Source organism: Ambystoma mexicanum, chromosome 14, assembly GCF_040938575.1.
Source record: "Ambystoma mexicanum isolate Mex_15411 chromosome 14, UKY_AmexF1_1, whole genome shotgun sequence".
NCBI classification, from domain to species: domain Eukaryota; kingdom Metazoa; phylum Chordata; class Amphibia; order Caudata; family Ambystomatidae; genus Ambystoma; species Ambystoma mexicanum.
Window position 1 is genome coordinate 399,754,370 of NC_090940.1, and position 19,298 is coordinate 399,773,667.

General features: G+C 45.9%; 1 protein-coding gene across 1 annotated transcript in view; it reads right to left on the bottom strand.

Moving 5' to 3' along the window:
• Positions 1 to 19,298, bottom strand: part of PLCB2 (phospholipase C beta 2) — a 1,211,696-nt gene that overhangs the window by 722,196 nt on the left and 470,202 nt on the right. The window contains exon 4 of the mRNA XM_069637528.1: positions 8,786 to 8,926. Coding sequence (XP_069493629.1) covers positions 8,786 to 8,926 — 141 coding nt within the window. The remainder of the gene's footprint in view (positions 1 to 8,785; positions 8,927 to 19,298) is intronic.

Below are 19,298 nucleotides of genomic sequence, written 5' to 3' on the forward strand. Positions count from 1 at the left end.
GGCTTTTCTAATTTCTATAGGCGTTTCATCGCCTCCTTTTCCGAGATAGTAGCCCCATTAACCCGGTTGACCAGTCCGAACGTCCCTTTCCTTTGGGATGACAAAGCGCAATCCGCATTTCAGAAATTAAAAGAAGCTTTTACCACCGCTCCGGTATTGCAGCACCCTAATCCATCTCTCCCGTTTATTGTGGAAGCTGATGCCTCCGCTGTTGCAGTAGGGGCCATCCTATCACAGGTCTGCCCCGCTACTCAACCCTTACATCCAGTGGCCTTCCATTCTCGGAAACTTACGTCGGCCGAACGTAATTATACGATCATGGAAAGAGAACTACTGGCAATCAAGGTGGCATTTAAGGAGTGGAGACACCATCTCTTAGGTGCCAGGCACACAATTACTGTGTATACGGATCATCGCAACCTCCAGGCCTTGTCCCATGCGAAATGTACCAATGCCAGGCAGATACGTTGGCATTTGTTTTTCACCATGTTTGATTTCATAGTGACGTATCGCCCTGGTCCATTACATGGAACGGCAGACGCTTTATCCCGCATTGGTACAGATATGGATACTGTGAAGCAGACTACCCCGGTATTACCCTCAGGGGCTGTTGTATGTGTTTGTTCGGTCTCTCCATCCATACTAGACGGATTAAGGAGGTGGGCTAGGGATCATGTTCCTGTTCTTGAGGAGATGGGTGCTGAGCTTATCACCGGCCTTCCGTATATTAAGGGTCTACTGTACCTGCCTGACAACCAAACTAGACGGAAGGCTCTCGAATGGTCCCACGATCTCCCGTTAACAGCTCATCCTGGCCAGGCCAAAACCTATGATCTTCTACACCGATGGTGCTGGTGGCCTGGTATGAAGAAAGACGTCGAACAATACGTCTCTAAGTGTGCCATATGTACACAATGCAAGAGACAGCCGGGTAAACCCGTAGGTCTTCTAATGAGCATGCCATTACCACCGCATCCGTGGCATACGGTTACCCTTGATTTTGTGGTGGAACTCCCTTGTATCGAGGGAATGTCAACCATTCTGGTGGTCGTGGACGTCTTTACCAAGGTGGCTCGGTTTATACCATGCTCAGGACTACCTACTGCTTCTACATTAGCCAGCTTGTTTTTTGACCATGTGATACGCTTTTTTGGATTACCTACGGTCCTGATTTCCGACCGAGGGTCTCAGTTTGCCTCACGTTTCTGGCGTTCTCTCACTTCCTCCTTGGGTATTGATGCCCGCTTGTCTTCGGCCTACCATCCTCAGACGGACGGCCAGACCGAACGTACCAACGGCACCATGGAACAGTTTCTTCGCTGTCTGTGTCTACAGCATCAATCAAACTGGCTCTCGCTTCTAGGTGCTGCCGAATTTGCCTACAACAATTCCAGGCACTCGTCGATTGGCTGTTCTCCGTTTTATGCTCTATATGGACTACATCCTAGGATTCTGCCGCCTGTCTTGCCTTCCTTAAAGCAATTCCCCGCAGCTGATGCTGTGAGGGATTCTCTGCTCGCCATCTGTAAATCGGTCTTAACGCATCTGCAAGCTGCGCAACGTCGCACCAAAATCCAAGCTGACAAGCGGCGCTCACCAGCTCCTTCGTATTCTTGTGGCGACCGTGTATGGCTCTCTACAAAGCACCTGGCCATTCGGGGTAAAAGGAAACTTTTGGCATGTTTTGTGGGACCTTATACGATCCTACGGTGCCTCAACCCTGTCACTGTTTGTCTAAACATTCCATCTCATTGGCGGGTGCACCCTGTGTTTCACGTCTCCTTGCTTCGCCCTTTTGTACCCGGCACACGGTTGCCTGCTGTCCCAGCCCCAGTCAATGTCAAAGGAGAGGATGAGTATGAGGTACGTGCGATTTTGGACACTCGCCTCTGTCGAGGAGTTCGATTTTATCTGATTGACTGGGTGGGGTACGGTCCAGAGGACAGGTCCTGGGAACCAGCCTCTAATTGGAATGCACCCCGTCTGTTGCGTGCCTTTTGGTTGCAACGCTTACGGAAGCACAGAAGATGTCGTCCTTTGTGGAGGGGTACTGTCACGTCCCGGTTAAATTGGAGACTACCATGGCGTTTGTCCGAGCGCTACCCGACACGCAGAGCCCTTTGAGACTACAATTCCCACAACTCCCGCTACTTGTAGTCACGTGACACACGCGCACTACATTGTGTTTCCTTCATTGTGGACTGTATTTAAATGCCGTCTATTCGGAGATCGAGTGCTCCTAAACTGTTGTTAGTTACGAGCTTGTGTTTCCGGACTCCTGTTTGATTATTGACTACCCGGCCCCCGAACCAAGTCTTTGTCTCTGCCTTGCCCTTATCTGCCTCCCGACGCCTGCCTCCCTTGATTGCCCCCCTTGGATTATACAAACCCAGCTTACTCATTATTGACCTCCCATTTCTGAATCCTTAGGTTTTGGTGACCTGATAACCCGAACATTTCTGTAAGGGAACTAGCGTGAGGTGAACGCTCGCTTCCCTGGTCATTTCTTTTCTTTTTTTTGTCCGCTACTATTACTTGGCCAAAACACTTTGAACACCTTTTGGAACGCTTTGCTGCTTTACTTTGAACACTTTTTGGATCGCTTTGCTGCTTTACTTTGAACACTTTTTGGAACGCTTTGCTGCTTTACTTTGAACACTTTTTGGAACGCTTTGCTGCTTTAACACCGGATTGCTTTGAACACTTTTTGGGACGCTCTGCTGCTTTAACACCGGATTGCTTTGAAAACTTTTTTGGGACGCTCTGCTGCTTTAACACTGGATTGCTTCGAACACCTTTTGGGACGCTTTGCTGTTTGACCATTGGATTGCTTCTGGCACACCCTTCCTTCACCATACACTCTCCTTGTTTCTGCATTCGATACTAGTAGGTTACTGGTATATTGTCTCGACGGGGCAGCTCTGACGATTCTGCTCCTGCCTTTTCACTCAAGCCCCCGGCCTGCCAGGTGTATTGATTCCTGTAGGCTGAGCTCTTGGGGGGGAAGTCTTTGGCACATCACCATAAAGATTTCATATTCCCTGAGTGAAGGTAACTTCTCCAAAAAAGAGTGGGGAGGTATTATCTGCAACGACTAGAAAGCTATCTCTGAGTTGTGACAGTAACTAACGCAATGGCCACTCGTAAAATGTATTGTGGCGGCATAGGGCATTTTTACCGAATGCATCACAGCAATGCCATTAGCCCATTCCTGCTATTACACCGGATGCAGGCCATTTCCTTGTCACTATATGGGGCTGAGATATGGGGACACATGGCCATTGTTGAAAGGACATTTTTAAAAATGCTATTCATGTTACCAAGTTCTTCGCCTAGCATTAGTATATTTATGGAATGCAACCTTCAACCGGTCGAAGATCAAGCAAGGTTGAAACCCCTTTTATATTGGATGAGGATTTGGACCTCGCCAGATTTGGCCGTATATAAAGATGCCTTGGTGCATATTTTGTCTCTAGTGGGGTCCAAGTCTCTCCCATGGTTCAGATAAGTGAAAACAGAATTATCTAAACTGAATCTGGACCAGTACTGGAGAACTGAAGCGACAGATCAAATGTGCAGGTGGAACCCTCTCCCATTGCAGGTTAGAAGAGGAATGCACCGCTCTTAATACAGTTTTCTATTATTTATTGTATAAACCTGATTTGGGGCTTGAGTATTACATGGTCCTGATTAGCCCGAGAAATGTCTGGCCACTATATATATACAGTTCTCTCTCAATACTCTAAAAGTGGGATCTTTTACACAGAATTGGCCAGGGTCAGAGGGTTCTTTGATTCTGTCATAAAATGACTGGAAAAAAGACAGACACCGATTGTTTGATGCAGGTAATGTTATGTTATGAGTGAATATTTTTCTACCACACAGTGTAGTAACTATGTGTTCCACTTTTCTTATCAGCCAATCAATCCGTTATTATTTTGTTTTACCTCAACAGTTATCAAGGGATTGGAAAGTGTAAATTATAATTCCCAAGCAGTTATAAGCACTTTTCTTGTACAAGTGGTTAATTTCTTCTCTAAGCACCGAGTAATTCACTTAGAAAATGTTCACTGACTGTTTTTTAGCTAATTTAAATGTTCTGCCCTAAACATGCTTGGGTAGGGTTTAGTGTAATGCTTCAATAAGGCATAGAGAAGCAGTTTGTTTGCTTATTCAATTCTTGACAAATGCCTTGTTTTTACTAGAGTTGTGACTTACTGAGGTGATCTGTATTTATGGGCTTGGGGGTTGGCCATCTGAGGAAGAAACACATCCTTTCTCTTTTTGGGGGTGAGGGAGTTAATTATATTTATGTGCAGTCTTTAACATCATTAATATCACACACTATATCTGCTGTGACGTGTTCATCATCATCATACACCATCTCCATGGGGACTTAAACATAATATGTATCACACACTATCACTGGGAGGGACATTAACATCAATGAAAGCCCTCACCATCTCTGTAAGGACGTTAATATCATTATAATCACATGCTATCTCTGTAGGAACGTGAGCACTAGTGTTATGATACCAAATCTCTCATAAGTATCATGCACCATCTCTCTGGGGACATTAACATCATTATAAATCACACACCATAACTGTAGGACATTAACACTATGTTAACTACTTACTACCTCTGAGGGGGACTTAAACATCATTGTTAGCCCAAACCATCTTTGCGAGGATTATAACACCATTCTAATCAGATATTAAAATGAGTGTTAAGATAAAATGTCACTGTGGTTCTTTGACATCATTGTTATCACACACCATCTCTCTGAGGACTTTATCATCATTATAATTACACATCATCTCTGTGGGAACTTGGATATCATTATTATCACACACCATCTCTGTGTGGACCTGAACATCAGTATCACAAAACACAATCTCTACAGGGTCCTCAACATCGCCAACATTGCACACCATTTATACGGGGACATTAACATCATGATAATCACACACCCTCAATGTAGGGACTTAAACATTAGCATTATGATACAAAATCTCTGTGGGATCTTTAACACCATTTTCACACATCATCTATGTGAGGACTTTATCCTCATCACATACCATCTCTATGGGGACCTTAATACATTATCTCTCAGTGGAACCTCAATGTCACTAATAGTCCACACCCCCTCTGTGAGGACTTTAGCATCATTGTCATCACACACCATCTCTCTGGAGCCTGCAGATATTACTATTAAAACAATCTTTGTGTGGACGTTTACTTTACCATAATCACGTACCATCCCTTTATGGAAATGCCACTTTTGTCCCAAAGGGGACAGTAACATCTCTATCATCACACCAATCCGAGAGAGGCGATGTGGTTCAGTGGGCAAATATGTGACCTTGTAGCAATCCAAATCCCTGCTGCCCACTGGACCACAGTATGTAATGCTTTATTATTCACCTCATCGTTATTTGGGGTGTTGTAATAGGGTTTAATGCCTGAATTAAGTTCTGTTAAGTGAATATCTTACAGGAAGTGCAACAACATTACCATCCATTGGCTGTATGTCTCTAGGATGTGGAACAGGATCAGGAACAAGTTATGTACCTCTGTCAAGACCTGAAAGAATCTTTGCACACCATCCCTGTGGGAATGTATCATTACTACAATCGCACACCATTCTTACAGTTACTTAAACCTCATCATCATCATCACAGAAATAGGGGGAAGTTATCATCATTGTATTGTCCCTTGTTAAGACATTAAATTGCCCTCATCACACACCTCTGTAAGGACTTAAATTTCACGGACATCATACCATCCATGATGCAACTCCAATATCCGACATCACACGCCATCGATGTAGGTACTTCAATGCCACGATCATCACATACCTCTTATCTAATGAATATAACACCCACCCATTACGCACGTCTCCGTGGTGACTTAAATATCCCCAACAAAACACACCATATTTGTGGCAACTCCAATTTCACAGTCATCACACACCATCTCTGTGAGGACTTCACTAGCTTAATCATCACACAACATCTCTGTGAGGACTGTACCATGTCCTTCTTCATTCACCCCCTCTTTTGGGACTTAAACATTTGTGACATCACACATATTGTCTGTGGTCACTAAAAAGCATCTTTTAAACCTTAATGTCATCCTCATTCACATCACACAACATCCAGGTGTGAACTTTAACACCACAATGTCCACACAACATCTTTGTGGGGACTTCAATGGCATGATCATCACACAAAACCCCTACAAGGACAATAAAACTCAGCTCATCACACATAAAATATGTTAAACATCCCAAACAACATATACGTTATGTGTGTACACTCAAAATCTCACAGTCATAACACACCATCTCTCTGGGGACTTCCGTAGCACAATCGTCACACACCATCTCTGTGAGGACTTTACCATACCCCTCCTCTCTCAATCCCACTGAGACCTAAACATTTCTAATATCCTACACAATGTCTTTGGTTACTTACACATCTCTGTTGGTCCTTAATGCCATGCTTCACTCTGATCACACAACATCCATGTGGGGACTTTAAAACCACTATATTCACACACCATCTCTGTAGGGACTTTAATGCCATGATTATCACACACCATCACTGTGGGTACTTTTAGTGCCACCATCATCACACACCAGCACTATGAGGACTTTAAAACCACACTCATCAACAACATCCCTGAGGAGGCATTCATCTCACGGTCAAAATAGATCAGCAAAATACACCATCCTAAATCAGAGAGCAGATAGTAACACCATTATATCATGCCATTCTTGTGGTAGGGTCTATTGTAAAGGTTACATTTATGACTGTGAACCCAGGAAGCCTACATCTCAATCACAGATTCCTCTCTGTATGACATAGTGGGAATCACAATCAAACATTTAAAACCCTGAAGCAAATGGAATGTGGCTACTGGTCAAATTAAGTGTATTTAAGTGAACATGCAAATGGGACTTGGACCGAAACTAAAAATATTAAAACGATACCTTATTGTCATTGTAATCACACACCATCTCTATGGGGACCTTATCATCATTGTAATCACACACCATCTCTGTGGGGACCTTATCATCATTGTAATCACATACCATCTCTGTGGGGACTTTAGTGTTATTATAATCACTTGCCATATCTGTGAGGACCATATTTCATATATTTTTTGTATTGTATTTAGATTTATATAGCGGCTAATGCCCAAGCGCTTAACGGCACCATAATTACACACTGTCTCTGTGGGGACTTAAGTATAGTCCTAATCACACACCATCTCTATGGGGACCTTATCATTGTAATCACACACCATCTCTGTGGGGACTTTAGTGTTATCATCATCACTTGCCATACCTGTGGGGACCATATTTTGTATTTGTATTTTTTGTATTATATTTAGATTTATATAGTGGATAATGCCCAAGCGCTTAACAGCACTGCCTTGAAACACTTGTGTAAAGGCGTGTTATAAATGCCATATTGTATAATATCACCATAATTACACACTGGTCAAATTAAGTGTATTTAAGTGAACATGCAAATGGGACTTGGACCAAAATGAAAAATATAAAAATGAAAAATATTAAAATATATTCACTGTAAATCGTCTTAGATTCCTTAAATTACTTATATTTGAAGATACAATTCTGTAATTAGTTTGTGTTGTTTTAAAACAACCATATCTACATTTGAAAATGAATGCCCAAGCGCTAACAGTCACATAATTACACACTGACTGAACAGGGCAAGGCACAGTCCTAATCACACACACCATCTCTATGGGGATCTTACCATCACTGTAATCACACACCATCGCTGTGGGTACCTCAACATGATTGCAAGTACACAATGTCTCTGTGGGGAGCGTTTCATGATTATCGCACACAATCTCTGTGGAAAATGTAACTTTTCCATAATCAAACATGATCCCTATAGGAAAGTTAACTCCACTATTATTAAACACATTCCAAAAGATGAAAGCAACATCATTTCCATTACACCATTTCTAAAGAGGAGATATGAGTTAGCAGGGAGGTGATGCCTGTGAAAGAATGAAAGCTGAATTTGAATTAATTATTCCTTTTTGGCCAAAGTGTGCCAGCCTGGGTCAATCGAGTCATCTCCTATGTCGTAGTTATCTTTTCTGGAACATTTTAAGTGTTTATAATAGTGTTTAATGCCAGAAACTAGGTGCCTTTTTAAGGTTTAATGCAAATTAAACATCTTGTGGGAAATGCCAAACCATCAAAATGCACCTGTTGTGATAGCTATAATGCAGGCAGGTACTCACATGTATGAATACAATTGTATAATGTACATTGAGTATTATAAAGTAAGCATTTTTCCATTTGCTTATGGGGCAATCCATCCCAAATGAGAATAATAAAGTAAGTCCCCACAAGGATGGTAACACGCGTCCAAGTCCCCGCAAAGATGGTACTGGACACGCGAGTAAAAATAAGTATTTACGCAAATATGAAGTTGGATCCTTTATTGTGAATTTTTTCTGAACCTAGTTCTGCTATTAGCCAGTTTCTAAAACATTGGGAAAGGATAGTCCCCACAAGGCAGGTCCCCACACATAGTCCCCACAAGGTAGGTAAAACGTGTGTGTGTGTGTGTTTGTGTTTGTGCATGTGTGTGTGGTTGTTCTGTTGGAAGAGGCGGGGACATAGAAAAAACGCAGCTTTAGCAAGTTAAGGATGACAGAATAAAATTCCATAAGCATCCCAACAAGACCACTCTTTGACATTTGCCATGCCCTTGATAGTAGACAACTGTACCTTTCCGACATGCTCCTTATAACTAACAAAGTTGTGAAAGGTTAGGTCCACCATATCTGGGCCTGACACAATACACAGCGTTTTGGCCAGGAAGTTGTTTTCAGGAAAGTCCAGGTTAAACACTTCCCGTAGCTTCTGACTCTGAAAAGAGAGAAATGTTTAGCATTAGATTCCATCAAATCTTGTAACAGTACATTTCAGGAAATACGGCACTTGCTATGGACCACCCACCTGTATTACATTGCTGCGAAAAGAGCAATGCTACGAAATGTATTTCTCAGACTCACGGTAATTAGAAAATAAAAGATTGACATGCACCTTAAAATGTGGTTTTATAATATTAAAGATTGGTGACAAGGTAGGCGCTCTGTTGCCAGTCAAGTTTTCCTGCATTAGCTTCTCTCCAAACGCACGTTTTCATGACTCCATCAATCTTCAGGGAGGCTGTGTTTCTTTGCTTTTTCAGGCATATCTTTATTTCCTTTTCAGGTGTGGCAAGTTAATTGACTCTAAGGATTCTGGTACTTGTATTTTTCGCACTTAATTTTTCTTGCAGGTGGCTGGAAACAACTCCCTCCATAGCACAAATCTTCCCCCTGATGGGGTGAGGGGGAAAGCCATGTTGTGGCTCTCCATTGTAAGGCATGATGGCCCTGCTGCTGCTGCCTTTTGAGCCCGGGACTCACCTTGCCATCATTCTTAACACTATGTTCCAGGAGTCTCGGGCTCAAGAGGCTGCAGCACCAGGGCCATCATGCCTTACTATGGAGAGCCATAAACATGGGTTTCCCCCTCCCCCTATCAAGGGTATGATTTGTGCTCTGGAGGGAGTTGTTTCCCAGTCACCTGCAATTGAAAAAAGTGGGAAAATACAAGTACCAGAATCCTTAGAGACATCAATGTGAATTAACCTGAAACACCTGAAAAGGAAATGCAACTAGACACGCCTGAAAAGGAAAAGAAACACAGCATCCCTGATGATTAATGGAGTCAAGAAAACGTTTGGAGGAGAAGACAATTTGTTGCTATAGCAGGAAAATTGACTGGGACCCAGAGTGCGCACCTTGTCATCATTCTTAACGTTTTATAATATTAGTAAAAGAGGAAAAAAGGAACATGGAAGTCAATTTAATGGCTGTAAACTCTGTGCTGAAAAGCTGTTCTCATTACATTCATGATATAATTTGTTGACAGTACAGCTTGTGATTTAAAAAAGCAAATAAGGCAACATGGGATCTTGCCGCAATGATATCTTCATCCCATTAACATTTTTAACTCAAATAGTTTATTTTGGATTCTAACGAATTGATAATTCATAATAGAATACATAACATATCATTCAATGCATGTGTATACGATATAAATATGTAACACAGTGCCATACAAGTCTTTCTCATATGTCAAAGAACATACTTTATGGCAAAGCGTCATGGTGCAAAAATGAATCAGTGTTCTCGAAATTTGACAAGTACTTAGATCTCAGGCTAAGTGTTGCATACAAACGACTGCCTGTGGTGTGACATGTCTACACACATTCTTCAGGTTACATAAATGCAAAATGCCAGATCTGTGCGGCGCAAAAAATGTAATGTTTTCATTAAAGGGCTAAACTATGTCTGTCTTTCCTAAAACTAAGTATGTTGCTGCTTCCTAGACATCTGAACCACTTTGGCATCTCATTTCACTGACATTCCCACTTTTCCCAAATCCCTTTTGGGGACTGCCAGTGGTTGCAAACCCTGCTGCAACACGTCAGGGTTGCACAATATTTACAAGATTTGGTTCCAAGTCCTGATACCGTTATGGGGCTAACTCACGTGGCTGGTTGTCAGCTTTCAAGGTCACAATTACAAGTGACCTTTGTAGAGACGAGCAGTCTAGTTACAGATTACACTGTGAGAACGGGGAATAGGTATTCAGAGCAACGGAGGAAACTTGCAACGAAATGCAATTTTGAAGAAGGTGAGAGTGCCGTTGGCTCTGTGACTGTTTGAGCTGTATTCATTTTAGTAACGCTTTGTGAAGGGGACTGCAACCTTTGGCTCTCCAGATGTTTTGGACTGCAACTACCACCAGCCCTTGTGAGTATGTCATGTTATAGGTATTTGTACCGCTCACCGTCACCAACAGAATCGGACCCCGGCACTCAGTATAGTGGTGAGGTATCATTGGATGTTTTGGACTGCAACTACCATCAGCCAGGGGGGACTGCGAAACAAAAGAGGCCCTAGAAATTATTTTCAAAGTGGCCCCATATTACACATTTTCACCAAACCCAGCCCTATTCCTATGAGAACATTTGGAAATGCAACACACAACAGTCCCAGAGTTCCCTGTAGGCCAGTGCAACCCTGCCACCAGCTCTAATGAGTATAGTGATGAGGTATCACCGGAGTCATAGTTCAAAACATCTGAAAAGCCACGGGTTGCTGATCCCTGTTGTATTATGATAGGAAGAGGCAGGTGTGAAATAGACAGCTGCCCTTCAGAACAACCACCCACCAAAGGGTGGCAGTGGGTGTGCCATGCCCCCACCATGTTTAACCATGCATAATGCTGTTAGTGACCACCTAATTTCGCCTGAACGCTGACAGCCACACATGCGAGTTGGTATTATCTCTGCAAGTTACTAGGTGTTATTTTCTTGTCTTTAGACAGCATGTTGTATTCTTTGTCTGGGTAACATTACATTCCAACCACTTTTGGAATGCAAAAGTTGTGAGATTTACTATGGTGGATTCTTTCTCAAAGGAATGCATATTTAAGTGCTAAATATGAGTGTGCAGACTGGCGCAATGTCACAGCATACTAAGGGCCTCATCACAAATCTGGCGGTAACCCTAAAAGTGGCGGTAACGGGATTAATGCCGCCAATACCGCTCTGCCCGATCATGAGCCGGTGCAAATACTGGCGACGGTAAAATCAGCCAGCGCTATTACAGCCGGTGCTATTAAAGCCAGCGTTATTAAAGCCAGCGTCCTAACCGTGGGCCACATGAGGTGCAAACACAGCCGCATCACAAGTCTATCTAATACCGCTGAAAACACAGCACAGTTACCACCAGCTTTCAGCTGAAGGTAAATGAACACAGGTGCCTGAAATGAAGCCACAGGTGATCCAATACACCCCAGAGTGCTACATAAGGCACACCCATACCCTAAACACTGTTTCGAAAACCATGCTGCCACTCGCCACTGTGAACTGTGACAGGCAGCTGCTCAGGTTGCACCTGGAAATAGAGAGGCAGAACAACCAAGCCAGGGCACAGGGAGTACGGGGAGCTAGGGGGAGGAGGAGGAGGAGAAGGAGGAAAGCCCAAGCAAGGCGTGCACCGATCCCCAGGGTTAGACCCGCATCCTGTACCCGCACCGACAGCCAGTTGGTCACCCTGTACTGCCTCAACAGGGAGACCATAACAGAGCTGCTCACCACAATACAGTACGACATAGGGAGCAGGATCAAAATCCGGACAGCTGTTCTCCCACTGCTGAAGCTAGTCTGCGTCCTGCAATTTCTTGGAACTGGCATTTTCCAGCACTCTGTGGCCATGATGCACGGCATGGCAACGCCTGCATTCTGCGCACTGTTGACCAATGCGCTTGAAGCCCTCCTGCGACAAGTGCAATGCCACATCTCACGACCTACCACCCCAGCCCAGCTCAATGCCATGAAGGCACAGTTCTATGCCATTGCCAAAATGCCAAATGTGATCGCTGCCCTGGACTATATCCATGTAGCGCTGGTGGCACCCAGGCTCATGAAGCAGTGTACTGAAACCACAAGCATTACCACTCCCTGAATGTGCAGGTGACCTGCGACCCCAATCTGTACATCACCTACTGCTGTGCCCACTACCCTGCTTCCACCGACAATGCCATGGTCCTAAAGAACAGTACACTGGAAGGATGCATGGAGAGGCACAGAGGACAACAGACCCGGATAGTGGGTGAGTTGAAAAGCCAGCACACATTCGCTGCGAAGCACATGCCCAAGTGACTACACAAAGGTTGGCATGACAAGTGAATGGGCAATCTGTACTTCACCTCCTCCCGGACCATCGTCACAATACATTCCAGGGAGCACGCACATGTCAGAATCACCTGCATGGAGAAGAAGCAGTATATATACAGTAGCAACCATACACACCAACATGACTACAGGTACCACAATGCAACATGCACCTACCAAATCAATGCTTACAAATGGCCACATTACCCCACACAACAACAACCCTGCAAGTACCACAGCCATGCACCCATGTGCGCCCAGCCAAAAATTGCAACTTGTTGTCACCAGATGCCCAGGGAGGGTCTATGTGAAACCCAGCATACCACATCCACAGTGGAAATACACTGCCACATGACAGACACCATGTCCGCTGCACATGCCACCTACAGACACCTTACATAACATATGCTGCAAGGGAACAGGGTGCATGTGAAGCTCCAACACTGCATGACATGAGTGACACTGCATGCACAGACATGGAATAGACATGCCGTGAATTTAAGGTCCATGTGCATGTACAAGTAGTGCATTGAATTGATATAGAGCAAGTCCTCCCGCTACCCCAAAACTGTGTCTAATGCCTGTGCCTCCCCCCATGCAGGTGACTCCCGATACCACAGCTGCCCTGGCTAATGACCCCTGTACGGGATCCACAAACACAGCAGGATATTGCCCACAACCACGCACACAGCAGTACACGTGCATGCCTCGAGCGTACCTTTGGCCTCCTGAAGGCACGTTTCCTCGACTGTACTGGTTGAGCCCTGATGTACGCAACAGAGAAAGTGGGTACAATTGTGCTTGTGTGTGACATGCTGCACAATAGCTGCCTGAGGAGAAATGTCCCCCTAACCCCTGATGTGGACATGCCACCCCCAGAGGATGAGGAAGCAGTGCCTGTGGCTGAGGCAAATGCACACATTGCCAGAGATGACGTGAGGGACAGGAGAATGGCACTCTAGGGACTGATAGAAAATTTCTTTTGACACTTTCACATGGCACAAGTAATGCACCACTGTGTGACACCACCCAAACAATAAACACGACAATGACACAATCAGGAATGTCCTCGCATTGATTAATTTTAACAGTTTTTATGTCATGGAGTACTCCAACTATCCTCCCTCCCCCACCAACTCCTATCACACAATTACCCCACCACCTCCCCATCACAAAATCCTCTCCCCCCCACCAACTCAACATCAAACAATCCCCCTTCCCCTACCCCCACCAACTCCCCAGCATGGCCACTCATGTCCCTCAGAGTCTTTCACAACTGTGGCCTCTCCCTCCTCCCCAGACCAGCCCCTTGTGATTTTGGGTGCAGAAGGTGCTGTAACTGTTGATGTGGCATGCCCTGCTGTGACCACTCTGTGGTGTGGTGTGGTGGAGGAGGATGGGACGGAGCCTGTCCCCAGGTTCTGCTGCCGTTGCACCTCTATGCTCTGCCTGATGGCTTCTGCTAGTGCAGACACCTTCTGTCATTCCCCTGACCCGCTGTGCATACAGTGTCAGGGTGGACGTGTTGGCTGTTGTCTCGGCTCCGTTCCACGCCATGGCACACACAACCCTGCTGGTTGCTACATGGATACTGTCCAGAATGGCCAGCAGGTGTGCGTAGTGAGTGTGACCATTCTCTTCCATCTCCTGCTGTCTGCGCTCCATGTCCTTGAGCCTCTGCAACAGCATGCTGCATGTTGGACTGTGGTGTGTGGGTGAGGGGCTCTGCCTGGCACAGGTTTGAATGCAGGGGAGACATATGACGAAGTGTCAGCATCCGGCTCTGGTATCTGTATGCTCTGGCAGCGTGCAGGGCTCTCTGCAGAGCGTTGGTGCTGGCGGCGTGGAGGGCTCTCAGGGGAGTGTGGCCTGTCGGCAGGTGGTGACACCGGGCTCTTGTCCCCCTGTGGCTCCTCAGTCACCCTGCCAACAGGCGTGGCCTCACTGTCCATGCCTACATCTGCGGGTGTGGGTGCAGTGTGCCCTGCACTGCTCCTGGTGGTCTGCGGCGTGGGCGTTGCCTTGGCCCATCTCTGCTGCTGCGTTACACGCCGGGAGATCCACATTGGTGTGGCCAGTGTCAGACTTTACAGATGGTGGTGGCAGTGGTGGCAGATCTTAAGTGCCTGGAGACCCCGCTTTCTGATGGACCTGCAACCTCCTCCTCTGAAGCCTCTGGCGAAGCGTGAGTGCCTGTAGGGGACATAGGAAAAGTGGTCAGGTATGGTTCCCCCATGTGTGTGGGCAGCAAGACACAATTGCTATTGTACAGAGTGTGACCCCACACATATGGGTAAATGAGCATGGTTGGTCATGGGAGGATGCATGTTGGCCCAGCATCATGGGGTTGCTTGTAGCGGTAGGTGTGTGACCCATGGCATATTGGTGATTGGCCTGTGTTTGGGTAGGGCAGGGTGTCCATGCCAGGCCAGCTTATGTTTGACATGCATGCTTGTGGTCCTTCATGGCTCCACATCCCCTCCCCGGGTGTCACTAACATGGTGGGGGTCTGGGAGTGCCTTGTTCCATGTCACTGCCATGGCTCCATTGGGCACTGCTGTGCAGCCAGCAGGGCCGTACTGTGGTGCACACTGATTGGCAGCCTGGGTGCTTGTCTGTTATGCTGTCAAGGGGCAGGCCTGCTGGGCCCGCAACATACTGATGTGACTGTTGCACAGTGCCATGGTCGCTCACGTACCTCAATCGCGCTGGCACAAGGTGCGTCAGAAGGGGAGTAGTGCGCACGGCATAGGTTTGGTTCACTTGTCTGCCATTGCCACTGCTGTGACGCTCAGGGGTGCCCTTGGGGCCCTGCCCCATGGCTGCGGTGGAGGCTATCTGATGTGCCACCTGGTCACTCTGCCCTGTTGGCATGCACATCTTCTGGGTCTGCTGACTTGTGTCCCTATCCACTGGGGCATCTTATGCTGGGCTGTCATTTCTGCATGCATGTGTTGGGGGGGTGAGGATTCACTCACATCCTGTCTCCTAGCACCTGCCTCTGCACTGTCGACTCCCTCTATACCCTTGAGGTCCAGCAGCATGCTACATTTCTCCTCCAAGATGGTGAGGACCAGTGGCTCAACAGCGCCTCCTCCTTGTGGTGTTGGGACAGCAGTCTCCGCACCCTGACCCTCAGGTCGTTCCACTGCTTGCAGCAGTCCTCTCCATCACTGGCACACTTGAGACTGCTGTCACCTTCTGGGAGATGGAGTTCCAGATGGCTGTCCGGCTCTGCCCAGTTGTCTTCCATTGGCGACTTCCATAAAGTTCCTCACAGTGGGCAATTACCTCATCTGTGAGGGCCACCAGCTCACCCTTGCTGAATTTAGGTTTTCGCAGGCGATGTTCGGCCTCCTTGCCTCTTGTCCTCTCCTGGGACATTTTTGCTGCTTTCCAGGACCGGATGGCTGCAGGAAGTGGAGATATTTAATGGATTGTGTTTTTCAAAATGGCAACCACAATGCTTCCTGTTCCAGCGGTGAAGCAATGTCCACCGGTGCTAATAGCGGTGTTCGCCAGTGGTAGCGCTATTAACGCTGCTTTCTCTGCAGTAGCCTTTATTCCGGCACAGTTACCACTGGGCTCTAACAGCGTTACTGCCGGAGTCAGGGATACGTTGATGCCAGATTGTGATGCAGCACTGATTCCGCCGCACAACCCAGCGGTAATACTATTAGCCCACGGCAGAAATTGCACCGGTTTACTGCCAGACTTGTGATGAGGCCCTTAATCTCCAGGGTGTACCATTTATTAAATTCATCCTAGGTATTAATAGTCAACAACCTTATGCACATCAACATCTAAATCCAGTCATATTTGCTTATTCAAGGCAAAGGTTCCATGAATTATCGCAAGGATCACAATCTAACCGCACCATATCCAAAAGGACCCAACACTTCTAAAACAGGAATAACATACAATCTGAGATACCTTGCAAGTAGCTCATGATAATGTGATCAGCTCTCTGTTGTTTGCCTTATAGATTTGTGCTGTATAAATCCCATATATTCACGCATAGACTTCCCTAGTGGACTCACCTCCAGCTGAGCTGGCCAGCTGAGCCCAGACTAAGTGTGCATGGTTATATACAGTGCAGTGTTATCCCAGTAATCAATCCACCCTACCATGTGACAATTATATAATGCTGGCAATGGCTCAACTCATAGCTCCCCTCCACTTCCTCCACCTTTAGCTCACAGTGTAATCCCACAGGGAGCTGGGCAAAGAGACTGGCACCCTGGTACGGCCTCGCTGGAGTTGCCTTACCATACTGACAATAGTAGAATAGTAAACCATTATTACTCTCACATCCTTCGCTATCCTCACACTGCTCCATTTCGCCAAGCCTACAGCTACACTATGCTCGATGCAAGGCCCATGACTACTGATTGTGGCTATTAGTATATGTCTCCCACAAGCTCCAAACTGTTCTCACACAGTCCAAAATTAAATCCCCCCACCCACAATAGCCACAATTAATCAGGTTTTGAAACAGCACCAGGACACCAGTATAAGTGTACTGCTGCATCTCTGCAGGGGTTCTTCACAATGAAACGAATGGCAGAAAAGATAGAAGCTGAAATTTGCATTTCTCAAAATGTTCAGCGCTGTGATATGATATGATATGATATGATAGTTTATTTATATAGCGCCTATACACAATGTGTTTCAAAGCGGTTCAAGGCAAAGGAGGGAACAAGGAAAAATACAATGACATTCTTACAGGCCATGAACAGTAAGGATGTGAAATTAACTATCGTACTCGGCCTGACAACATTTCAGATAGTGCAAGAGCTAAGACATAGATAAGGCACGGAGGGGGAGAGTGGGAAGGAAATGGAAACAAACAGGCGACAACCGTACTAGGCCTGACGCCATTTCTGGTAGAGCTGGAGAAAAACAAGAGGTGAGGGAGAGGGATGCAGAAAGTTAGGGGAGGAACAAAACAAGCGACTATCATACTAGGCCTGACGACATTTCAGATAGTGCTGGAGGGGGTGGGGAGGAAAAAAGCAGTGAGGGGAGAGGGGAGGAGACAGATGCGGTTGCTATCATACTAGGTCCAGGGACAATTCTGATAGAGTAAGTGCATAGAAGAAAGTAAGGGGAGGAGATAGGAAAAGGGAGAAGGGAAAGGAGGATAGAACAGAGAGTTAGCAGTCAAAAGAGTGGAGAAGCAAGAGGGGAGAGTGAATACAATTGCAATAGTCAGTAGTAACACATAATGTTGCAAGCCAGGATACAAGATGAAGATGGGAACAGCATGAATCAGGGCCACCATGAGTACAAGATGCACCTTAAGCACTTCAAGGGCCCCCTGGGCCCCTACCTCCATAAGGTGTGGGTTGAGGCCCTTGAGCTGCAAACGCTCCCCACAACCATGAGAGAGATGGTCATAACTGTTCTCCTGATGCCGAACAAGCCAGCAGAGGATTGCGGGTCATACTGCCCTCTGTCATTGATAAGATTTTTGCTAAGATATTAGCTAAGCGCTTGATACCATTCATTCCTAACATAATTAATCCTGACCAGTCGGCCTAATAAGGGGTTGGGGTGGTGGCTGCAAGATGATTAAGAGCAGTATCTTGGCAGTGACAGAAAGGGCTTTGGGTAGGGGATTAGAATGGACGTTCCATTAACACCCCAATCTCGGGTTTGGAGCCTCTCATTCCCCTTGCCAGGTAAGGGTCTCAGAGGGATTTCCTTCCAACACCGTGCACCACAGCTAACAGAGAGAACCAGGGCAAAAACAGACGTTCTTTATTAATCCAGATATTAGTGGATGACCTTCCAATGGTAGCAAAGGGTTGTCAAGGATTAGCATATGCACAAGATGTGAACTGTTTCCAACAGGGGGTCACCTGGGGTTCGGGAAGGTACTACCTCACCTATTAACAGCTTTTTACCCTATAGAAGAGAGGAAAGCGAAAGAGGTTGTCTCTGCAGTAAGCAGGGAGTTGATTGAATCGTGCTCCTGCATTTCCACAAGTTGGTAAGATATCTGAGTAATAAATGCTAGAGAAGGTGGCACAAGTGTGCCACACACTCACCCCTAAGCTGTGCAGCTGCTCTTTGTGCCCTCTGTGGCCATAAAAACAGTGTGATATTGCCCTCCCTCTGTCTCATGATAAACCATCTGAGAACTTAATGTAAACGGGGGATATGTAGTACAAAGAAGACGCTTTTGACTCCCTGAAAAGTAAGCAAAATGGCATATGATCAGCGTTTTTGTAAATGGCTCACTACTCTGCAAGCTGGCTATAGGGCTGTAGAATGCTATCTGTAAGAGCTAATTTAGTCTACCCTGCTAGTGTATACACACACATATTCAGTGAAAAATCTTTAGTTAAGGAACAGTTAAGGTGCAAAACCCTTGGAATGCAGGTGTTGGAGGCTATGCAACCTTAATTATGAGGCCCCCATTGTGCAGCCCCTAAGCACACTGATGACAACACATATGACATCACTTATGGCATCATCATGCAACATTTAAAATTAGTA